At 34.6% G+C, this 26,053-nt stretch overlaps 1 protein-coding gene across 6 annotated transcripts in view; it reads right to left on the bottom strand.

Annotated features, from left to right (window-relative positions):
- TUT4 (terminal uridylyl transferase 4) overlaps nt 1-26,053 on the bottom strand; it is a 106,135-nt gene that overhangs the window by 40,531 nt on the left and 39,551 nt on the right. For all 6 annotated transcript variants that reach the window (XM_045548014.1, XM_045548010.1, XM_045548015.1 and 3 more), the window contains exons 4-13: nt 25,464-25,580; nt 16,877-17,054; nt 15,247-15,335; nt 14,107-14,158; nt 12,189-12,258; nt 10,392-10,518; nt 7,906-8,025; nt 7,523-7,735; nt 3,683-3,857; nt 1,112-1,794 (exon numbers count right to left, since the gene is read on the bottom strand). In XM_045548014.1, coding sequence (XP_045403970.1) covers nt 1,112-1,794; nt 3,683-3,857; nt 7,523-7,735; nt 7,906-8,025; nt 10,392-10,518; nt 12,189-12,258; nt 14,107-14,158; nt 15,247-15,335; nt 16,877-17,054; nt 25,464-25,580 — 1,824 coding nt within the window. The remainder of the gene's footprint in view (nt 1-1,111; nt 1,795-3,682; nt 3,858-7,522; nt 7,736-7,905; nt 8,026-10,391; nt 10,519-12,188; nt 12,259-14,106; nt 14,159-15,246; nt 15,336-16,876; nt 17,055-25,463; nt 25,581-26,053) is intronic.

Here is a 26,053-nt window from a genome sequence, read left to right as displayed (position 1 = left end):
CCTATGATTAACAGTGTTGTATTACATTCTTAAATTTGCTAAGAGGATAGATCTTAAGTGCTCATCACAAAAGGAAAGTAAGAGGAGGAGGGATTTTTAGAGATGATGGACAAGTTTATGGCATTCATTGTGATGATGATTTCCCAGGTGTACACTTCTCTCCAGACACATCCCATTCTATACATTAAATATCTACAGCTTTTTGAATGTCAATCATATCTCAATAAAGCAGATTTAAAAACAAAAAATACTGCTTAGTAATGAGGTTAAAAATCATAAAGCTTGTCAATAAGTAATTATGGATAAAATAATAAAACTAGATGATTTTACAGTTTTTTTTAACATTCTACTTGGCTTACATATGATCTGTATAATCATTTTTTCATCTAGATGATGATACTTCAACTATGTACATTACACTTGAAGCAATGTGACTTAGCTAAACCTTTATTAACAAAGCAGTTATTATTTATTTTCTGTTCATTAGGGCATTTTCTATGACTTAAATACATTTCTATGAGTTAAAGTTCAGATTATACCACTTTAAAAGTAGAAAAGTTAGAACTCCTATAATTTAAGGAATAAGTCAAAATCCAGCAAAGGTCTATGGCAGAGACAGAATCTGGATTCTTCATTTTTTTGATTCCTAACTTAGTTTCCCTCAACTACCTTTAGTATGCTTATCCTCTCCCCACACCAAAAAACAATTCTTTAAAATAGAATACTATAATTTATAAACCTTGTATTCTTTTTAGGAGAAAAATAATTGTATGTATAAAAAATAAGCAAAATTTAAAATATTAATATATGCTGCCTTTGCTAAATTGTTTTTCATAAAATATCAGATGAATCCTTTCATATATGAGAAATTGGAGAAAATCAACTAGTAACAGAGCCATTAAACCTTTTGGGGTTTTATACATATTATTTAAAGGCAACTATAGGAAAAATGCAAAAAGTAAAAGACAAATACATGCTGAAATATCATTCCAAAGCAATAGTAACTATCACATAAGCTATTCTTACATTTCTAAATCTAAAAACTATTAATATGAAGAAATACAGAGTCATACAACAAAATCTTACAGATTGATTACAAATTGTATCCTACCTTGCCAGAAGTTAAAATAAACTTATCAAACACATAATATAATTCCTGGGTGGGGAGATTATCGTCATCATTAAGGTCAGATGCATCTTCTGTAGCTTTGCAGTTGCAAGAGGTAGCAGATGTGTTGGTGCACACAATCTGATGTGAACTCTTCATTGCTAAATTTGACCTGCAGTCTGTTCCAGCAGATTCACCTGAGTCAGGGGACTTAGATAAATCAATGCAATTACACTTGCTGAGCTCCTTTTTTAAACAAGTTTCTGAAGATACTAAACCACCTTGTTTCTTAACCGATTTTGGTTCTAATTCACTGCCTTCACTGGTAGAAAGAGATGAAGATTCCTGTCCACGGTCAGCCAACAAACTGTCATTGTCAATAATACATCTCTGTGATGTACATTCCATTTCATATTTATCAGGTTGATCTTTTTCTGCATTTATTTTTTCTGTGCTTTCCCCAAGCAAAATGCAACAGTTGGTTGCCATACTGTCAGACTTCACTGGTTTCTTATTACTTATTTTCCCCTTTTCTCTTTTCTTGAAGTCCACTGTAGACTTATTTCCACCCTTCCTCTGAGGACAGGCAAAATATCGATAAGCTGCCCTGAATCTCTCCACAACATATTCATAAACAAGCTGGCTGTTTAAGCTCCGTGCAACATTCCTCTTGACTGAAAATGGATCTAGTAAAAAAGAAAATGGTCAATAGCTAAGTCTCTACTAACAAACTACATTTCCAAGCTTACACAAATAGATCCCAACTGCTAGACTGTAAGGAGAGTACATTTTCCCAAGGTTTTCCAACCTAAGGTCCCAATGAAAGTTGCTGAAAACTGAGTTAGGAAAACACTACAGCAGTATCTTTTCCTTTGTTTCTCCCATAAAATAAAGAGCTAAAAGGGAAAGAGAGAAAAGAAGAAGAATAAGGTAACTAATAAGAGAGAATGGCTAAGGCCAACTCAGTAATTACAAAGTTTCAATGATGAAATTGCTGGAAAAAGAAGCTATGCCAATATGACTCCTATACATTGTCACTGAGTAAAAATTTTCAAGCTCCAGGACCCATTAATAATTTTCATCTTTGGTCATATTACTCTTTAATGTTAGTTATATGCTCTTCGCAATTTAAATAAAACATAACCTAAAACTCTCAAAGCTTCAACATGAAAAATACTAATTTTAAGGTTTAACTTTGGTGAGATCAGAAAAACAAAGAAAAAGAAGTAGAAAGAAAGAAAAATAAAGAGACCTAAAAAGAAAAAATTATACCAAAATTTAAACTCTGATCCAGTCTGAAATGGCAATCCTCAAAAGTCCTGCATCAACTGCACCTTTAACATTAATAACATACAACAGACTTCTGAAAATGTAGGCTTACCAGATTTTTAATACTTAAACATAAAAAAAGGAAAACCCAAGAAAAATGAACAAGTGCCACCCAAAAGACAATATATATGTTCTCCACTACTAAAGATCATTAAGTAAAAGGATTGAAAGGCCAGGCTTCAAATTGTCAAAGTTAGGGCATCTGTTACTTTTTGCTGCTATTTAAATCCATAGGCTTTAAAAAGCTTTTCTTAGCTCTTTTCCCCCTTTACAAAGAAAAAGGAGGAAGTAACAAAAAAAGAAAAAAGAAAAGAAAGAAAGAAAGGAAGAAAGGAAGGGAAGAAGGGAAGGAGGAAGGAAGGAAAGGAGGGAGGGAAGGATGGAGGAAGAAATAAAGGAAGGAAGGGAGGGAGGGAGGGGAAAAAAACAGAAATTATGGATGGAGTCTTCAAGCTTCATTTATTTACTATGTGTAAGAGAGTATAAGATGTGAGTACATGTTTGAGTGTCTATTTCAGAATATTTTCAGAATATTTCTGGGTCTAATTAACAGTAGAGAAGGCCAGCAGAGGAGTGAGGAAACAGAATAATGTATAGGCTGAACAGGGTAAAATGAAGGACATAGATTCAATTTGCTATCTATACAGATGAATGAAATGCTGTGGAATTTAAATTTTTGATTAGGAATTTAGAAGTCACTCTACTAATTTCTGTATCTCCAAAGATCCTAATGTTCTTCGGACTCAAAGTAGAACCTTGTTTGTCAACATCAATTGTTCTATTTTCCTTTAACTTAGCCACATTTAACAGATGAAGTACTTTAGAAGACAAAGAAAACTGGACTTTAAAATTATAATTTAACATAATCTTATGACACAAATTTATTCAAAAGGATGTTTATGTAGTGTTCATAACTTTCATTTTTCTGTATTTCTGTTGTGTTCATAATCACTTCTATTTTTCTGTACTTCTGAAAATTTTTATAATTAAAAATAAAAATAAAGGCATAAAATAAGCTCATAACCTAACCAATACAATACTTACATAAAGAATCCTTTAAATAAGTATTAATCCTATAAAACTATAATGGACTTGACAAAGAATTAATTAAATATATAACAACCTAGTGGCATATATAGTGCTACAAAGGCAAGGGATAAAATTTATGACACTGGGCTTAAAAATAGATGATTAATGGAACACAAAAAATATCCTCCAACTGAAACATAAGATATCATATCTCACCTTCAATGGCTATTCGTCTCTTAGGCCAGTTTTTGTTTTCTCTTGTTAAAATATCTCGTATCCGTACACATATGACATATTCCTCCAAAGCAAAATCCAGTGTGTAAAATTTTAGCAGCTCTAACCATAATTGTCCCAATGATACCTGATTTGGTGTTGCCAATGTTAAAGGAGACTGGAAAAGAAAAAATACTTTTCATTTAAGCTTAAAAACTACAGCATTAATGAATTTTCAGTTAGAAAAGACCTTAGAGATCACATTTTCAAAAACTGAGAATAACTGGCCAAAAAGCTGTCAGTGTGAGGCAAAGTTGGGAACATAGTCTCAGTTTATTGACTCCTAGGAATTCTGTATTCTTTCCACCAAACCAATGATTCTTGGCCCTGGCTACGCATTAGAGTCACATGGGAAGCATTAAAATACCCTAATGCCTGAATTCCACATCAACCTCACCTTCTAAACCCCTCCCAAGATTCTGATTTAACTGACTGGGCTATGTAAATGACTGGGCTATGGGATTTTTAAAACTCCCTAAAGTGATTCTCATGTGTAGCCAAGACTACAAACCACCGCATAATAACTACTATAGGTCCTCATTACAATAATTACTTTTTAAATCTAAGTAAATGCCCTGGCTTTCAAAAAACTAATTCCTTCATTCAGCAAACATTTCTGCAGAAGCTACCATGTCCTCAGCATTGTTGGGAATATCATAAAATAATGAGACCTCATGTACCATTCATTCTTCTAAGAGCTACATATATATTAACAATTAATTCTAATAATTCTATGAAGTAGATACCACAGGGCAAGGATTTGATTAAAGACCACCTGGCTACTGGGTCCGTGTTGTGAATACTGCCACTCAAGTAAGGTGAGGTACTACTTCATAGACTACTAGGACAGGGAAAAAACAATTTAACAATTACAGTAAAGGCTACATGCTAAGATGGACCTCTAAATCAATGGGTCATAACAAAAGAGGTAATACCTGAATTTCAAAGGAATTAGCTAGATGAATACCGGGTAAAAGTGACCCCTAGGTAGCATAAAGGCATGAAATAGTCATTCACACATTCAATTCTACAACTATTCATTGAGTACCTACTATGTGCCAGGCAGTATTCTAGGCACTCAGGATATATCTTCGGGGGAGTGATCCTTGCCTTCATGGAGCTTAAGAAGACAGACAAACTTAATAAGTAAATACATAGTAAGTTAGAAGATAAGTGCTACGGGGAAAAAAAGTTGAGTAAGATAAAAAGTATGGGAATGTGGGAGCTGAAGAAGGTTAAAAGTGTTTAACAGAGTGCTCAGGGTAAGACGTTGAGAAGGTGAGATCTGAAGAAGAGGGAAAAGTGTTCTAGGAATTAGAAACAGAGTAAACACAGAGTAGGAGTGTGACTAGCTTTAATAGAAAACCAAGAAAGCTAGTGTGGTAGAGTGAGAGGAAGAGTAGAAGAGGAAAGCAAAGAGCTACCCAGTAAGGACTTGTTTGGCTTCTTTTCTAAATGAAATGAAGAGCAACTGAAGCATTTTGAGTGTGGGGAGGTGGAAGGACATGATCTGACCTATGTTTTAGAAGAACCATTCTGATTGTTGAGAATAGACTATAAGGTCCTCGTTAGTGCAGTGGTGAGTAATTTTAAAAAAAGAAGGAAAGAAAGAAAATGAGACTAGACTATAGGGGGCATGGGTCTATGCAAGGAAACCAGTTAGGAAACTGTAGCAATAATCTTGACCAGAGATGATGGTGTCGAGGACTAGGATAGTAACAGCAGAGGTGGTGGGAGGTGATTAAATTATGAATATATTTTGAAGAAGAGATGACAGGATTTCCTGACAGACTTGATATGGGGTATGAAAGAAAGAGAGGCATAAAGGATGACTCCAGGGTTTTTAATTAAACAAATGAAAGGATGGAGTGCCATCAACTGAGATGGGAAAATTGAGTACAGAGCAAGTTTGAAGGGAGAATCTGGAGCTCAGTTTAGACATGTTAAGTTTAAGACATCGATTAGACAGCTACATAGAGATTTTAAATGAACAATTGTATATAAAATTATGAAAGTCAGGAGAGAAGTCTGGCGGGAGACTTAAATTTGAGAGCCATTATCATACAGAGGGTACATAAAATCCATGGGATTGGATAAGATTACCAAGGGACTGTACATACACAAGAAAAGAGGGATCACAAACTGAGCCGTTGAGCACTTTCAGATTAAGAGACTGGACAGGAAAGGAGGAATAAACAAAGGAGACTGAGAAGGAATAACTAGCTATGGGTGTAATATCCTGAAAGTCAAGTGAATAAATTTTTCAGAGAAGGAAGTAATCAATTGGCAAATGTTGCTGATAAGTCAAAAAAAGATAAAAATTGAGAAATGACCACTGGATTTAGTAATGTGGAGGTTTATTGACATTGATGATACAAGTTTTGACATACTGATGGGGTGAAAGCCTGGTTAGTGTGAGGTAAGGGGAAATAGAAATTGAAAATAGTGAATACAGATAATTCTTACAAGAAGTTTTACAGCAAAAGGGAGCAAAGGAATATCTGGGATGGGAAGTTGTGTCAGATTTTTCTTTAAAATGGGAGAAATAAAAGCATGCTTAATTCAGTAGAAAATGAAAAATTGGTAATTTAGTTGGAACAGAGAAAAACTGTTAGAGTGATGTTCTGTAATAGACAAGAAGGGATGGGACTGAATATACGTGAAGAAAATGACTTTAGATAAGAACATAGGAAATTCCTTTATGAAAGCAGGCAGCAGCCAGGTACAGCGGCTCACACCTTTAATCTCCGCACTTGGGGACACCGAGGTGGGAAGATCACTTGAGCCCAGGAGTTCAAGAACCCTCTGGGCAACACAATAAGACTCTATCTCTACAAAAAAAAAAAAAAAATTAAAAACCAGCCAAGCATGGTGTTATGTGCTTGTAGTCCCAGCTACTTGTCAGGTCAAGGCAGGAGAATTGATTGACCCCAGGAGTTGGAGGCTGCAGTGAGCTGTGATCATACCACTGCACTTTAGCCTGAGAGATGGAGCAAGACCCTATCTCTTAAAAAAAAAGAAAAAAAAAAGGCAGGCCACAAGGCAGAGTATGTGAGTACAGGTGGTAGATAATGGTAGGAGTGTGTTGAAGGTCTCTTTGATTGCTTCAGAATTCTCAACAAAGTGATAAGCAAGATCATTAGCTGAGAGCACTGTGGTAGTTCGAGGAGAGAAGTAGAAGGTAGTCTAGGAAAGTGGGAGAGTTAAATAGAGTAGGGAAGTTTATCCAGGGAACTACAAATAATTCAGTATAGCTAAAGCAATAATTTCAGAAAAGTCTGGACTTCTATAATAATGCATCTGTCTACCCAGAAGACTACAAGCATCTACAAGCCACAATCTAAGTATATTCGTCTTTGGTTCTCTAGCACTCAAGATAATGACTGGCACATAGCAGGTCCTTAATAAATGAATGTTGAATGATCAAATAAGCAAGCCACCCTTTCATAAAGCACAGGGCCTCCACCTAATCTGGCAATAATCCCATATGCAAAAGTTTGGTCAGAGACCAACTCCTGAAGGAAATTTTCCTTGCCTAGATGAAAAAAGATAGAATTACCTTGACATGATTCAAACAATACAAGTTTTCCAAAATGAGGTATATAAATTCATTAGGGTATCTCAGTACTGAAAAACTAAACCAGATCAACCCCTCACTTTACAGATGAGGAAAATGAGGCCAAGAGGCGTACTCAAGGTCAATCTACTATTCAAATAGCTTCAATCGAAGGCATCACAAATTCTACAGATAGAAAAGCCAAAAACAAAAACAAAAAAGCTTACTTTGCCATGTTTTTCCTTCATGGCATTACTTTGGTTGTCTGTTTCTGTCTTCTTGGTATCATCTTTTGGTTGGTCTGCCTTAGCTTTGTTTTCCTCAGCAATTGAGTTTTTCTCAGTTGCACTACTTGAATTATATTCCCACTTCACAAACTTTTCTTCTACTATGCCCTTCAGCTGAAAGTCATCCATTCTTTTTGGGTCAAAGCCTTCAATCTATATGAAAAGGCATTCCAAATTGGTAGTGGAAAAATTATTAAAAAAAAAAAAAAAAAGATGGACAAACAGACAAACCAGAATTCCAGCTTAAAATGTTTGAGCAGAACACTCTGCAAGAGCAAACTACATACATACATGCACATATACATCACAAAACTCATGCTTACCCAACTTCCAAGTAAGCAAGGAAGAAGAGGGGGTTTTCTTTGTTGCAGAAAAAACATCACCATTAAAGCAAAACAGTAAGAAGGGATTCCACCATCAGTTTGGGAGTCAATATAACACAACTGCAAAATGAAGGGGAAAAAGTACCACCACTTAGCTTCTTTTAATTTTCACAATAAAAATAGCTTGTTTCTCCTACCCTAATCATTGTAAAAAGTTCAAACAACAAAGAAAAATATAAGGAATGACCTGAAATATCACTACCTAGAAATAAAAACCATTAACATGTTGGTGACCATCTTTTCATTCATTTCTTTATGCATAAAAAGGTACATAGATATTTTAGTTAAATGGAGTTATATTATATTGTAGTGCTTTTACTGTGGACACCTTTTAAAAATACTTTTCTCAAGCCAGGCACAGTGGCTCCCACTTGTAATCCCAGCACTTTGGTGAGCCAAGGCAGGAAGATCACCTGAGGCCAGGAGTTCAAGATCATGCTAGGTAACGCAGCAATATCCCATCTCTTAAAAAAAAATTATTTTTAATTAGCCAGGCAAGGTGGTGTGCCTGTAGTCCCAGCCACCTGGGAGGCTGAGACAGGAGGATCACTTGAGCCCAGGAGTTCAATGTTGCAGTAAGCTATGATTGCACCACTGCACTCCACCCTGGGCAATAGAGTACAACCTCTTAAAAATATATATATATATTTTTTTTTTTTTTCCTTATCTCATCTGCCTCAATTGTTAACAACCTTCTATGTACTCTCCCATGCCTTTTTCTATACTCAAATAACCACATACAAAAATATATATGCATATCTTCTTTTTTTGAGACAGGATCATGAACTCCTGGGCTCAAGCAATCCTCTTCCTCAGCCTCCTGAATAGCGGGGACTACAGACATGTATGAGCACACTCAACCATTATTTACAATTTTTTAATAGATAGGGTGTCACTATGTTGTTCAGGCCAGTCTCAAATTCCTGGTCTCAAGCAATCCTCTCACCTCAACTTCCAAAGTGCTGGGATTACAGGCATGAGCCACCATGCCCAGCCTAAAAATATCTTTTCTTAAGAAACTGGGTCATTTATTCAACAAATACTTATTGAGTGTGTACTACATTCTGACAGTAAAGTAAGAAACACTGGGGACCAGAAACGAATCAATGAAACAGATTAATATCTGTGCCCTCAAAGAGTTTATAATTTCATGGAAGAAAACAGATTATAAACAAGTAAGTATATGTATGGCAGGTGGTAGTAAATGTTATGAAAAAATAAAGCGAGGTAAAGGCAGGGAAAATGATAGGGGAAATGCTATTTTACATGGGGGAGAGGCGGTGCACAGCAGGAGGTGAGTGACCCAAGGACAAGTGAACCTAAGCTTCATCTGTATTTACTGCCACTCCCCATTGCTGGCATTACCACCTGAGTTCCACCTGCGCACGCACACACATTCGTGGAAAAATTGTCTTCCATGAAACTGGTCCCTGGTGCTAAAAAGATTGGGGACTGCTGTTCTAGGTAACTCCAGTAAGGTGAAATTTGAACAGAAACTTGAAAAAAGTAAACATGAAACATTCTGGATACCTGGGGTAAGAACATTCTAGATGAAGGGAACGGCAAATACAAAGGCATTGACTATAAAGAAGCCCCAACTTCAGGCTTTCTGACTATTCCTTACTTTTCAAGCTGTATTCATCCAGCTCGTGCTGCCCCGAGCATATGAGGAGGGCGGGGAGGGGATCCTCTAATCAAAAAAAAAAAAAATTCCAAAGAGAATCCTCTGGCTGTTTTTGCTCTGAAGTTATCACTCTGCCACCACCTTCTTAATCAGTTTTCTGAGAAGACTGAGAATTTACTCACAACTAATCTAACAAGTGATGAATACTGTACTGCTATAGTAAGAACACACACACACAAAAACCTCTCTCTCTGATGACTTGGACTGATATTGGTAATTACTTAACCATTCCTTCTCCCTACCCCCACACCAAAGAAATGAGCACAGGACAACCACAGCCTTTAGATATATAAATTAATTCCAATTTAGGAAACTTAGATAACTAATCCCCCAATCAGAAACTGCTGCAGGTTATCAATGAATTAGAGGAAAGATAGTATCATTCTCACAGATTGGAAAAAAATATGCCAACAAAAGAAACTTAACTTACATACCATATTTTATAACCTTACAACTTTAACTTACAAGAGTGAAAACTCAAGCCTCATATATTAAGATATAAAAGAACATTTCTATAGTATATAAGAGAATAAATTATGACAATTGAAAATTCTAAAATATATTAGTAAGTCTATATGGCTTTGAGACTTTACTCTGATGTCCATTAACTGGAACCTGCCACACCGCTTTCTGTCTGGCACAGATAATTACTTTGTCCCACATGTTACAATTTATGTTACATGTCAGTGCAAGAAAAAGCCTAATTGTGAAGATTAAATACTTTGCCTTCTATTCCACTTACCTTAGCCCAGTAGCGAAAGGCTAACACCAAGGGAGTAAAGACAGGTTCCATTTTGCCAAGAGCAGCAAGTAAATCAGTAGTGAGGCATGCCATATCATTTCCTGCACTTACTCTACAAAGTAAACCACTGTGAATGAGAAAAAAGCAATCACTATATTAATACCTTAAAAAGCAGTATACTTTAAATCCTGTTGCTGCTACCCTTTCCAGTCACCATATTTTAATACAGTACCTAAAAAGTCATAATAAAAATGTTTTTTCTTTATATTTTTTTATTTATTTTATATCTTTCTCTATTCCAGGGCATTCTCAGGAATAAAAAATACACGTTTTAATAAATTTAGAGCTAACTGAAAACTATATATAATTTCTATTACTAATGTTCCATATAAATTACATAAAGATTTTTTGTATGTATATTTTAGTTTATTTTTTTAAGAGGCAGGGTCTAGCTCTGTTGCCCAGACTGGAGTGCAGTAGCCTGATCATACCTTGCTGTAACCTCGAATTCCTAGCCTTAAGTGACCCTCCTGCCTCAGCCTCCCAAGTAGCTGGGACTACAGGCGCATGCCACCAAATCGAGCAGAAAGATGTCTTTAATGTTCATTTGTACTTCAGAAATAAATTTCAACCTCATTTAGTATTCAAGTTCATGAGAAATTAATTTCAAAAGCAGCATTATGAATCACCAAAATTTGATTTATATGAAAGGACATTGATCTCCTCAATGTCAAATAGTGCAACATCATTTGCTAGGTCATTCTTTTTGCTTTACACATAAGAAAAGCAAAAAATGAAATAATGAACTAGCTAGCTATACTTCTTGACTCTAATTTTTCCTATTCCAAGCTTTCATGATTTTATTGATGCTATTTTCAAATTAAAGATTAGAAAGGTTTTACATATTAACACCCAGGTTATAGTTATATGTAAGTGAAAACTGCAGCTACCTTAAATGGGGTGACAGAGTGTAATGAAGATATTTTGGAGGCAGGGAGAAGAATGAATCCGAGGTTGCCATACAGAGGCAATTTGACACAATGTGGTGGCAAAAAACACTACAAGTCAGACTGCCTCCTTTCCAATTCTAATTTTCCCTTAAAAAGTGAATTTGGACAATTTGGATCAACCACTCCAGATCTCAATTTTCTAATTTAGAAAATAAGGAATTTGAACTAGATCTCCATAGACTCTTCTAGCTTTGAATAAGAAAATACAATAATCTTAAAATGTAAGAAATACAAGTTAATAATTAATAAAAGAATACTTTATCATTTCTGTATTGTTTCTATGTCTCCCATACTGATTTCAGATAAGATTATTTTAGTTTCCTTTTTCAAAGGTACTTTGCTCTCTCAGTCCTATAGACATCAGACTTGAAAGGCAAGATCAGTCTTCAATGACTCATTTCTTCTCAGTGAACTAAAACCTAGATTCTAACAAACTGTGAAATTCTTGAGAAGAAGTGCTATTTCTTATTTATGTTTGTATCCCTGGAGCAAAGCAGTACCTACATATAAGTAAATGCTCAATACTGTTGGGTGAGTGAATGAACTTGAGGAAAAAAAAAATGTAAGTTTTACCTAGAGTGTTTTATTTTCAACTGTCTGGTAATTCTATTTCTTATTCACATGTATTTGGTAAGCTTGCTATTTTTAATGAATAGAAACTAGCTTAGTCATATTAATCCAGTAAGAAATCTAAAACAAAACTTTTCTCTCTTATAGATAGTTCACTACAAATTTGGTTGTTTGGGGTTTGTTTTTTCAAAAATATTGTCTCTTCGTTGTTACCAACCTTTTCCGATCTTTGCACACCACAACAGGAACTTTAGCGTGAAAATCAGATTCCACATCTACATATAATACTAATGAAAAAAAAAAGTAAGCTAATGTCAATATCTTTAAAATATTTACTGTGTGGTAAACATTAAGTAATAGTTTCCTTCTAAAAATCACTTGCATTGCTTCTGTAGAATAATGCACTCTTCTCATTATGAGCATCAACCCAATAGAATCTCTTACCTCTCTTGGTGTCATTTGTCGTATATCACAAACCACAGGTAGTCCCAAATACTGTCTGAAAATTATAATCACCTTAAGAAGAAAGGTCTTAACATCCGTAAAAGTTTGAATATTTCCAAGTAAGTAGATCATCTAGTCAAAGTTTTAACAGCCTTCACAGATACAACAAAGAGAGGACATCACTTACTTCTGAAGGTTATTTCCACACAAGTCATGAAACGAGGACCTATCATGCTTTGATAGTTTAATTCTTTTAAATTATTGGTGCAAGTAGAGGCTAACTGTGCTGGCCACATTTCCTGTTAATATATGAAAGACTCTGCCTAATCAAAGCTGCTAAGGAAGGACTAACTGGATGAAGCACATTTCCACCCTGGAGTCTTTCTCTGTATCTCTGTATCTCCAAGCCCCATGACTTAATTGTCTAATCTAAATAAAAATAGACAGATTTACATTATTTCATTTGAAATTCAAAGAAAATCTCTCAATAGTACTTGTTGGAATGACTCATTCAAAAAACAAGTGCTGAAGACCTAAAGCTCAATAAGAGATTTGGAATACAAATATATAAACAAATAAATCCTGTATTAGAACAGGAGAAAGGTCTCTAAAGGATACAATGAGAACATAAAGGAGGAAATAATAAATTTTAAAATGAAACTGAGTTTTATACACCTATGTTATATGACTTAAGATGATCTACTTACATATTTTAGTGCAAAAATCATATTTTAAATATTTGTACCAGGTTGATCCTATCTAGTAAGTCTGGAGAGGTAAAGCTATGTATATCTCCTCTTAAGCTTTAAAGTTTTGAGTAATCAGAAACAAGTATGTATTAAGAAAAAAAACTATATTAAAATACCTTTATAGGATAAACTGTACCAAACTTATTCCTTAAAAACTAATTTCTCAAGACAATGGCCAGCAGGAAGCTGATAAATAAGAGGGCTGATGGGGCAGAAAGAAAAAAGTTTAGAACTGACATTAAAGCCAATAAGAGGGTAAGGCTAAAACCAGGGCTCTCTAAGCCAAACTGCAAATACTTTTGCTAGGTACTTTGGATTCCTAATTTAAGGTAATAATAACAATCGCAGCAGCAAAAATGTAGTAAGAGGTTATCATATACCAAGCACTCTTCTAAAGTATGGCTTAACCTATTTTATCCTTTCAACAACCTTCTCATCAAAAAGATACTATATTATTGCCATTTAACAGATGAAAAAACTAAAGTATTAACACCGAAATAATTTGTCAAAGGACATACAACCAGTAAGTGGCAGAACTAAAATCTGAGCCCCCAGAAATCTGGCTCTAGATCTTAAGTTTAATCTTAAGCATTTACTTTAATACAAGAAAAAAACAATAAATAAAAACCAAGAAAATAATCTTGTAGATTGTAATACATGACCTGGAGCCTGGTTTGGAGAATACTGTAATATTTTAAATTTTACTTTAAAAGTATTTTTACCTATATGAATGTCCTGTTTACAAAGGCAAGCCAGATAGACAGGTAAATTATATTTTCTAATACACCTATTAAACAAACAAACATATATATATATGTCCATATGTAATACAATGACTCAGTATGCTAGCAGTTTTAGTTTTAACTTGGCTAGCCATAAAATAAAACAATGCATGTACCTTTAGAAAGACAAATTAAAAAAAAAAAAAAGAAAGAAACTCACCATTTTTTTTTAAAATCCCAAGAACTTGTATCAGAAGATCTGGATGATTCATCTAAAAAAGTTTCAAATTAAATGAATAAACTAATTTCAAAGTTTAGGTAGCAGAATATTAGGGAGAACTCAATTTCATTAAAGAGTAACATTTAAATAAAATCATGCTGTGTATTTTAAAATAAAAACAGAAGTGTTTTACTTTTATGTCAAGAAATTTTGTTCACAGAAGTAGAATCTAATTAATGATGCAACACTATTATTCCAGCAACATTCTTAGAATTAATGGGTTCTTAGAGTGAGAAAAGTTTCTCACAGCAAAACAATTTCACAGCAAAACAAATGGAAAACAAACAAGTTTACCAAATGACTACTAAAAAGAAGTTGTTGAGATAAAAACGTTCAGAAACTGGCAACTTGACCAAAAGGCTTAGAGTAAATTACTACTTTTACATAACAAGCTTGTCAAATGTTGAAAGTATACTTTGCAGCCACTTGAGTAATCATGAATTAATTGCAAAGTAAATGTATCAGACTAGAAATTAAAACACCAAATTGTCACCCAAATCAAACCTTTTGAGCATAAACATATTATTCAAAGATTTATAAACATAAAATATTAACTAATTATTTTAAATGTTTGATATGTCAAATGAGCAATGTTAGCAGTGCTAAACAATATTGATACTATTGCTAATGATATTAGCTACTACTTATTAAAAGTACCCATTATGTACCAGGCACTATATTAAAACACCTGACATATACCATCACATTTAGTATGAAAGTTATTATTATCCCTGTTTTGAAAATGAGGAAACCAAGGCTCATCGCAGCCAAGATCTGAATGAACCCCAATGTCTGATTTCAAAACTCTTTCCACTTTCTATACTGCACACCAGAAGTAATGACTATTCAATATGCTCAGATATAAGCATTTTTCCCTTTTGATTGCCTTCCTCTTTTGCTTCCTTTTGCCTATGTCTGAAACCTAATAGCAATTTCCAAAAGCACTGATTAGTCATGATGGTAACACTCTATAAACCAGAGTTTTATATTCCACTACCCCTTCTCTAAAAAGATAATCTATAAAAATCACCAAATACTAGTTAAGTATCATACAGGAAAGGTTCTCTTCTAATTACTTACCTTGGGAGGAAATTTTATATCTATATTAACATCACTGCTTTTCAGAGCAAACTTAGTCAGAGACGAGCCATACAACCTAAGTGAACACTCTGGAATAAAGGAAAAACATCAAAGCGTGAAATGGAGTGCAAACATGACAGCTTAAAAAAAAAAAAAACAGCAACAGGCAAATTGCATACATTTCATTTCTATATCTTCCCATTTCTAGTAAAACGATTATACAAGAATGACACCCTTTTTAACTGATCTACAAAATAATGTTTCCCAGTTATAGGGTACAGGAACAGAGAAAGGAGAGAAATTACTCATATACATTCAGTGTTTAAACAAAATTTTGGTAATAGTTCATAGAGAAATGACTGAAAATATGTTTAGCATTCAATAATTAACAGTAATGAATGTACTAACCTAGCTATAGCTACTGGCACAAACTACATTTATTTATATTTATATAAGAAATATCACACTGAATGGGGAAAAGATCACAGATATTTGATGCCAATGATTTTTAAAAATATAAAATGAAGCCAAGTCCACTGATATTGTAAACCTAAAATCCAAAAAACTCTGTGGCTCTCAAGAGTTTATAAGAAAAAATTAAATAGGAGCAATAATACACTATCTACATCTTTCTCAGACTACCAAATGCGTTATTTCAAAAATCAAAATAAGGCAAATTTTTAAAAGGATCTCACCAGAGGGCAAGTTGAAAATAACACGATTGGGACTGATCAGGCAGATTTAGTTTCTTAAAAACTTTAAGTTCATACTCAGTTGTATATATAAAAGTCAACCTTTCAAGCTCACAAAATGTCTCAAAGTCATCCAAGTCATTAAAATCACAAAAATTTTATTTCTTTTCTTCCTATAATAAAACTGTTTTTATATATAATTTAAGTTAGAATTCAATATACTTTAGGTAAAAAACCATATTATTACAGAATTTTTAAATGAAAATATTTCATTTTTCATTTCAATTTTATATTCTTTCTTATAAATCTCAAAATAAATCCATATGGAAATATAATTTATCAACTGTCCAAAATCCCTTCGGTGGGAAGAAATAAGTCTTTTAAGATACATTTACTTTAACCCTATATTGATGCAAAAAATGATACAGGCTAAGCAAATTTTAGTCAATACATAAATGACTCAAATAAACCTGACCTGACATCCTCTTGCACCAAAAAAATAACATTTTTCTAAAGTCCCTACTGAAAGTAAATTAATTTTTCCCCACCAGCAGGCAATAGGAATTTTATTCAGTGACTATTTGGAATGTTTATACTGAAAATAATATAACTAAAAAGTCCATTCAGAAATCAATGACACTGAAAACTATATGATATTTTTAAAAATATAAAATTTGAACACTAAGAAATTATTCTCTATCTAGTAGTTTGAAAATCTTTTTCTTCCTACCACAAACTTATGCTGTGCCATAAATCTCAACTCTCTTTATTTGAAATATTTCTCCCAAAAAAAGTCATTCATAAAACAATCAAATCTAATTACTTTTAAGAACACGAAAAAAGAGAAAGGAAAACATTAAAAAATTTACCCTAGTTCAAGAGGAAACAAGGCAAAGAGTTTTGTGACTTTAAAAATCAAACATGAACTGTATTTGTACCTGGTAAAAATGTCGTTATAACCTTTGACATTTCCTCCACAATTTCCTGGCGAACTCTGAGGTCATCCTCTGTTATTCCTTGCTCTTTTGCTAATTCAATAACTGCAACACTTAAAGCAGCCAAGTGGGCAGGGGAAGGAGGTGGCAGAGAACGAAGCTCACTTTCTTCCTGTTTTTCCTATTAGTGTTAACATTTCACAATAACGACAACAAAAAAATTCTATTTTAATATCCTTACATTTAGCAGGGAAGAACAGAAACAAATTAACTCAACAAATATTCACCTTCTATGCACCAGATATAAGCCATTTATGATATGGAAGTGAACAAAAAAGACTGAGACTCTGCCTTTGTGAAGAAGGTCTCCAAGAATGAGAGAGACCTGGGGGGCAGGGGTGACTGCTATTAACTTTTTAAAATTTGTTTTACTGTACTGTCTACGTAAATTCTGAAATGCTACACCAAAGCCAAGATACCATAAATACAACACTTGGCTGATAATTTTGTTGCATCAAGGCAGATTGTCTTAGATGTAGCAAAAAGTCTTGAATCATATCTAATCAGCATATACAGTATCAGATTAAATGGTCACAGGAAAACTTCCTGGACTCTATCATCACGTTGCCTAATATTTACAATTGATTTCTCATTATTTTAACCAACAGGAGTTAGGCAAAATATTCAAGAAATCTCCATTCTGCTAAAAGATTGAAAGTCAATTTAAACCAAAGAGCCAAAAAGGGACTATGTTATATATGCACAAGGACTTTTATAAATTATTTTTCTGATTATAAAAAAATACACTATTTACGAAATATAAAACATAAAGGAAAATACAAAGGAGAAAATCAGCTACAATCCCAAATCCTACTATCTCCTCCTTCATTTTTTAACATGTCTGAGACCATACTATTTCTTTCATTTAGTATTATAACATAAGCATTTTCTGAAAACACTTTTCAGTCAAGAAACAATCTCTGGCTGGGCATGGTGGCTCACGCCTATAATCCCAACACTTTGGGAGACCAAGGCAGGAGGAATCCCTTGAGCCCAGGAGTTCAAGATCAGCCTGGGCAAGATAATGAGACTCCTGTTTCTACAAAAGAATTTTTAAAAATTATCCAGGAGTGATGACACACGCCTGCAGTCCTAACTACTCAACTCGGTGGAGGTGAGAGGATCACTTGAAACCAGGGGTTTGAGGCTGCAGTGAGCTGTGATTACTCCACTGCACTCCAGCCTGGGCAACACAGAGAGACCTTGTCTCTTAAAAAAAGAAAAAAAGAAATACTCTCTCATCTCTTGAGACATGACGCTCCCATCAGATATAATAGCTAAAACTAGCTGGTTTCCCCACACACTCACCCAAATATAGTTAAACAAAGTCTTTGGTCCATACCTATTTTCACTAAGCGTTACCATCATATTCAATCTTAACATAAGCAAAGCTTACCTCAGGTACAGAGTTATCAAACATGGGGGGGATAAGTCAACCTCATTTCTATAAATTTCTGTGACCATTTCTGGGATTCTTAATTATAATCTAAATCTTGGATGAGCATCTAAGTTTTCATGACTACTTTTTTAGGATTCATCCAACAGATTAATAGCAACAGACAATAAAAAAAATAATAAGAGATCAACATGCTACAAAATTATCTTTATATACATGGAAGTACCACAAAATGCTCTGAATTATATTGCTACGATTTTCATGGAAATAAGAAGATAAAAGACAATTAAGGAACAAACTCCTCTACCTAAGCTATTAATAAGCCTATCCTACTTCCCTTAGGATTATTGTTTCATCAAACACTCTCACTGATATCCTATCATTGACCATCCTCATATCCTCCTGATATCCTCATATATTGTCTGTCACATATATTACCAATCAAGTCCCTGCCCTCATATAACTTAAATTCTAGTTAGAGGAAATAGACAATAAATATATCATGTCATGTGAGTGCTATGAAGAGTAATAAAATTGGGGAAAAGGCTAAAGAATGATGGGAAGGGAGTATTATTTTTGTTGCTGTTGTTTTAATTTTTTTCCTCCAGCTTTGCATGGATTTTTTTTTTTTTTTTTTTTTTTTTTTTTTTGAGACAGTCTGCTCTGTCACCCAGGCTGGAATACAGTAGCATGATCACAGTTCACTGCAACCTCAAACCCCTGGGATCAAGCAATCCTCCCACCTCAGGCTCCTGAGTAGCTGGAATTCCAGGAGTGCATCACCACACTCAGCTAATTTTTATTATTATTTTTTGTAGAGATAAGGTCTCGCCATATTGACCAGGCTGGTCTCAAACTCCTGGCCTGAGGTGATTCCCCCCACCTCAGCTTCCCAAAAGTGTGTTATTTAGAAAAAAGTGGACAAAAAAGTCCACTCTGAACAGGTAACATTTAATCAGAGACCTGAATGAAGTGAAGAGAGACATATAAGCTAAGAGCATTCCAGACACAGAGAATAGCAAATGCAAAGACTCTGAAGCAAGAAAAGTCCCTCATGTTATTTGAAGAGACCAAGGTGGCTGTAGCTGACTAACAAAGGGGAGACTGTGGATGATGATGAGGTTGAAGAGTTAATAAGAAACCAAATATTGTATGACCTTACGGGATTTGGTAAGGGCTTAGTATTTTATTCTAAGTTGAAAAGCCACTAAGGGGCTAAGAGGACGAAGTAACATGACATGACATTTTAAAAGAACAATCCTGGTTGCTAAATGGAGAAGACTGTAGGGAGCAGAGGAGGTAAGTTAGAAATAGTCCAGGTGAGAGATGATGGTGGCTTAGACTAAAGCAGGAAGTAGAGGTGTGCAATGAATGCCTGAGTTTAGAAACATAGTATTTTGAAAGTAAAGTCTGTAGAATTTGCTGATGGTTTGAATGTATGATGTAAGGGAAAGAGATGAATCAAGGATGACTTTAAGGTGTTTGTCCTAAATAAATGAGTGAATGGTGGTGTCTTCTGCTGAGATGAAGTAAATTCCAGAAAGAATTAGTTTAGGCTAAGAAAACTTGCCCAAGAGGCAAGAGCCTCCTAATAAATCACCATTTCCAATCTTTGGCCCTTCATCCCATTCTCCATATTGCTATCAGTAATCCTCCTACTTAAAAACCTTCAATAAATCCTCAACAAAATACCAGCAAACCAAATTCAGCAGCATAGTCAAAGGATAATATACCATGACCATGTGGGATTTATTCCTGGAATGCCAGGATGGTTCAACATACAGTGAACAATCAATGTAATATACCACCTTACCAAAAAAAAAAGATTATTTCAGTTGACACAGAAAAAGCATCTGACAAAATTCAAAACTCTTCTGTAGTAAAAAAAACACTCAACAAACTAGGAGTAAAAAGAAACTAACTCAACATAATAAAGGCAATATATGAAAAACCCATAGCTAACACCATACTCAATGGTCAAAGACTGAAAGTTTTTACTTTAAGATTAAGATCAAGGATGTCTCTTTCGCTACTTCTATTCAACAAAGTACTGGAAGTTATGGCCAGAGCAATTAGGCAAGAAAAAAACAAAAGGCAGCAAAATTAGAAAGGAAGAAATAAAATTAGCTCTGTTTGCAGATAATATTACTTTACACGTAGAAAACCCCCCAAAGATTCCACACACAAAAATTGTTACAACTATTAAATGAATTCAGCAAAACAGCAGGATACAAAGTCAACACGAAAAACAGCTACATTTCTATACACAAATAACGATCGGAAAAGGAAACCAAAATACAATCCCATTTATAACAGCATGAAAAATAATAAAATACTAAGGAACTACATAACCAAAGAAGTGAAAGATTTGTACAATGAAAACTATAAAACAGGCCGGGTACAGTGGCTCACACCTATAATCCTAGCACTTTGGCAGACCCTAGGTGGCAGGATCACTTGAGGCCAGGAGTTCAAGACAAGCCTGGGAAACATAGCGAGACCCCATCTCTACAAATAAAGAAATTTAAAAATTAGCCAGGCATGGTTGTGCATGCCTATAGTCCCAGCTACTTGGGAGGCTGAGGCAGGAGTATCACTTGAGCCCAGGAGTTCAAAGTTGCAGTGAGCTACTATCAGGCCACTGCCCTTTAGCCTGTCAGACAAAGTGAGACCCTATTTCTTATGGAGAAAACACCCTATAAAACATTACTGAACTAAATAAAGGAAAACATAAACAGAAAAACTGTTCATAAATTGGAAGACTTAAAATTGTTAAGATGTCGATACTACCCAAAGCAATCTAAAGATTCAATGTAATCCCTATCAAAATCCCAATTATATTTTTGCAGAAATACAAAAATCAATCCTAAAATTCATATGGAATCTCAAGGGACCCCAAATAGCCAAAACAATCTTTACAAAGAATAAAGCTAGAGGATTCATTCTTTCCAGTTTCAAGACCTTACTACAAGGCTACAGTGATCAAAATAGTATGGTACTTAGTATAAAGACAGACATATAGGCCAATGGAATAGAATATACAGTCCAGAAATAAACCCTCATATGTACGGTCAAATGATGTTTGACAAGTGTGCCAAGGCCATTCAATGGGGAAAGAACAGTCTTTTCAACAAATGATGCTGGGAATACTGGATATCCACAAGCAAAAGAATGAAGTTAGATGTGACCTTCACAAAAATTAACTCAAAATGGATTAAAGACCTAAATGTAAGAAACTAAAACCTAAACCTCAAACCATAAAACCATAACTAAGAACCTAAAACTAGGCCAGGCGCGGTGGCTCACGCCTGTAATCCTAGCACTCTGGGAGGCCGAGGTGGGTGGATCGCTCGAGCTCAGGAGTTCGAGACCAGCCTGACCAGCCTCTACTAAAAATAGAAATAAATATATAGAAAAAATTAGCCAGGCATGGTGGCGCATGCCTGTAGTCCCAGCTACATGGGAGGCTGAGGCAGTAGGATCCCTTAAGCCCAGGAGTTTGAGGTTGCTGTGAGCTAGGCTGATGCCATGGCACTCACTCTAGCCAGGGCAACAAAGCGAGACTCTGTCTCAAAAAAAAAAAAAAAAAAAAAAAAAGAACCTAAAACTATAAAGCTCTGAAGAGAAAACAAGAGGAAAGCTTCAAGACATTGGATTTGGCAATGATTTCTTGGATATGATACCAAAAACACAAGCAACAAAAGAAAAAATAAATTGGACTGCATGAAAATTTAAAATATTTGTTCATCAAAAGACACTATCAACACAGTATAGAGGCAACCCATAAAATGGGAGTAAATATTTGTAAATCATATAGCTAATAAGGGATTAATATCAAAATATACAACAGAGATGGGGTCTTGCTATTTTGCCTGGACAACAAAAAACGACCTAATTCAAAAATGGGCAAAGGACTTGAATAAACATTTCTCCAAAGAAGATATATTAATACAAATGGCCACAAGCACAAGAAAAGCAACTATATGCCAGGCACTGTGCTAGGCAATGGAGTTACAATGGGAAAAAAAGAATGCATATAATCCCTGCCCTCATGGAATTCAGTCAGGAAAGAGATAAAGATTAATCAAATGATTATTCAAATTAATAAAAAATTAAAACTCTGATTAAGAGTTTGACTCTGCCACATTAAAAGGAAAAAAAAAGATCCTGTGTGCCATGCTTGCTACTACCAATCTTCCTTTCTTTCCTTCACTATGAATTTTTCTGAAAGTTGAGTCTACCTCTCCTTTTCTTTTATTTCCTTACCCCTGCTCACTCAAAATTATGTTATTTTTTAGCTCTAAAACAGAAACTGCTCTCACCAGGATTATGAAAACCTCCTTAATTGCCAAATCAGACATTTTCAAGTTCTTAGATTATTTTGACCTGTATTATCACACTTTGGACTACCTACTCATTCACCAGTCTATTGGCTGCTCTTCCTCTACTAGTCCCTCAAATGTTTGTGTTACTTGATCTTCTCCCTTTTTCACTCCTCTGGTGATCTCACCCACACCCATGACTTCAATATACAGAAAATTACCAAATTTGAAACTCCAGCTCCTAATATAAGTTCCAGATCCTTATATGCAAATGATTGTGGGAAATCTCTAATTGAAATGTCCCGTGAGTGTCTCAAAGTCAGTATGTTCTGAAACACTTTTTTATTTCCTCTAAATAAATGGCACCATAGCCTATGATAACGTCTTAGATATTTTATGATCATTCTAGACATCCTAGGCCTCCACCTCCACAATTCTACATCCTATTCCATTCTCACTACTACTGCAGATCAAATGTTCATCATTGCTTAATTAGATAATCACAAAAGACTAACTGGTCTCCCCAAATAGACCCTTCTCAGGCTTCTTTCACACTGATGCCAGTGACCTTGCAAAAATATATGTCATTAAGCTCCATAATGCTGAAAATAAAATCCAAACACTCTAACATAGTATACATATGCAAAACTGAAACTCTATATCCATCAAACAATAACTTCCCATTGCCCCTTTCTCCCAGACCCTGGCAATCACCACTTTGTTTCTTTATGACTACTCCAAAAACCTCATGTAAGTGGAATCATGTGCGATTTTTCTTTTTGTGACTGACATATTTCACTCAGCATAATTTCTCAAGGTTCATCCATTTTGTAGCATATTACAGAATTTCCATCCTTAAGACTGAATAATATTCCATTGTATGAATATAACACATTTTTCTTATCCATTCATTTGTCAATAGACACTGGGATTGCTTCCATGTTTTAGCTACTGTGAATAATGTTGCTAAGAATATGGGTGTACAAATATCTCTTTGAGACACTGCTTTCAATTCTTTTAAGTTTATACCCAGAAGTGAAGTTGCTGGATCATACAGCAGTTCTATTTTTAATTTTTTGAGGAACCACCATACTCTTTTCCACAGTAGCATATTCATACCTGTCTTTTTTCCCAATCTTTAGGGGACAGCATTCAGTCTTCACCATTAAGTATGATATTAACTGTGTTTCATAGATGATTTTTTTGAGATGGGGTCTTGCTATTTTGCCCAGGCTGGTCTCTAACTCCTGGGCTCAAGCGATCCTCCTGCTTTAGGCTCCTGAGTAGCTGGGATTACAAGTGCAAGCCATTGCACCCAGCAAAATCTGAAACTTTATGAGCACTGCCATGATGCTCAAAGGAAATGCTCATTGGAGTATAATGCACATATTCCAAATTCTGAAAAAATCCAAAATCCAAAACGCTTCTGGTCCTAAGCATTTAGGATAAGGGATACTTGACCTGCAATGTGTGTGAGTATGGTTTTCTTTTTAAGTATCTTTCTTAGAATACCCTGAACCTCCTGGAACTAATGATTGGCATCTTTCAAGATTAATGGAAAATTCCCAATTATTATCTCCTAAACTACCACCTTGTCTCTGTCCTATTAAATCTTCTCAAGCTCTAATTAAATCAAAATAATAGGCTGGTAAAATGTGAATGATTTCTTTCCTTCAAAGTTCCTGATTTGTTTCCGTGCATTCATTTTTTCAAGAAAAATATACTGAGTACCTCCTACGTGTCAGACATTGTCCTTAGCAATTCAGAAAGGAAATTAAGAAACTAAACCTGCCCTCTAGAATACTGAAAAATGAAGTCTAGAAGGGGAGAGAAGGCAGACAACCAGAATACAGTGCATTAGGTTTTCTGATCAAGGCATGCAAAAGCTGCTTTGGGAGCACAAAGGAGTACCTTACCCAGACCTGCTGTAAGGATCAGGTAAGAGACTTCTCAGAGAAGATATATGAACTGAGACTTAGCGATAATTAAGAGGTTACACAGTATTATTATTATAACTTTAAAAAGAAAAAATTCAATAGTTAATATACTAATACACTTTAAAAGGAAAAGTACTCTATTCATATCTATATCTATGAAATATTTTAATAGAAATACCTGAAAAATTACAAACTTCCAAAGTCTAAAGCTTTTAAGACTGTGCATGGTCTGTACCTCTCTAGCTTCATGTCATACTATTTTCTCCCTATCTCTCTCTGCTCTAGTCATACTAGACTTTCAGTTCCTCATATGCCATGGCCTTTCCTGCCTAAAGACTTTTATTCATACTTTTTTGTGTAAAATGCTCCCCACTTACCTCTCTAGGCCACTCATCTCTTTGTCATTTAAACTACTACTTCAAGGTTCAACTCAATGTCACTTTCTCCCTATTGCAGACTGAGTAAAATATCCTTGTATACTTCCTTAGCACCATGTTCTCCCCTTTAATAAGGTTCATTATACTTAAAAACCTTATTCAATGTATGCCCTCACCAATTCTTAGAAACTCTGAAGGCAGAAACCATGACTGTCTCATTCACCACTGCCTAGAAGAACTCAATAAATATCAGTTAGATGGACTGATTGTACCTGACTACTTTAAACTTAGGAAAAAACATTCTTCAGGATAAGCAAACTGGTCTTAAGTAGGTTACCCTTCTGACCACCTGAGATAAGGGAAGCAATCACAGTTTCTAGGGCTATCACTTCAGCTACTAATATCAGACTGGACGAATACCTCATTTTTAGCTTCAAAAATAAAGAATATTTAATATAGTTTTACCATTTGAGAAATAAAACTTTTAAATGAACTTACCAAAATATTTTTCTTATGTCTTTTCTCTTTGATATGTTTATGAGCTCCTTGGATGTTTTCAATGTGAATTAAGCACAGTTTGCATAGATACCGGCAATTAGTATATTCTGGTGATCGCTAAAGAGACAAGTTAAAAAATGTATTTTTACAGGAAAAGGAGTAAATTATTGACTACATAAGTGAACAATGCAATTATGTAATATAACAGACAGAAATAAGCACTGAGGGAATAAGTTTTTAATAAACAAATCAGTACTTATATACGCAGGAGGTAATTGTCCTTGTCTAAATAATCATCATAGGAGATCATATACTAACTTCAAACAATATCATTACAATGCTAAATATGTTTAATACTCATCTAATATCATCTTTAGGACACAATGTAAGATAAGAAAGGCAGTCTTGCTGCTTAGTCTTATTCCACTGCTATCCCCAAAATTGGTTTCAAACTAAATTTTCAGTCTTTTTAATTACTATAAAAAGTAAAATCCACCCTCAAAATAGGGGATTTCAATAGAATGGATCACAAATATGGAAGACAATTTCAAAAGCTGAGTTCCAAAAACACTTCAATCAATTACAGAATC

This window comes from Lemur catta, chromosome 3 (genome assembly GCF_020740605.2).
Source record: "Lemur catta isolate mLemCat1 chromosome 3, mLemCat1.pri, whole genome shotgun sequence".
Lineage (NCBI taxonomy): Eukaryota > Metazoa > Chordata > Mammalia > Primates > Lemuridae > Lemur > Lemur catta.
The sequence above is the reverse complement of the archived record's forward strand: the minus strand, read 5'-3'. Positions and strand labels throughout refer to the sequence as shown.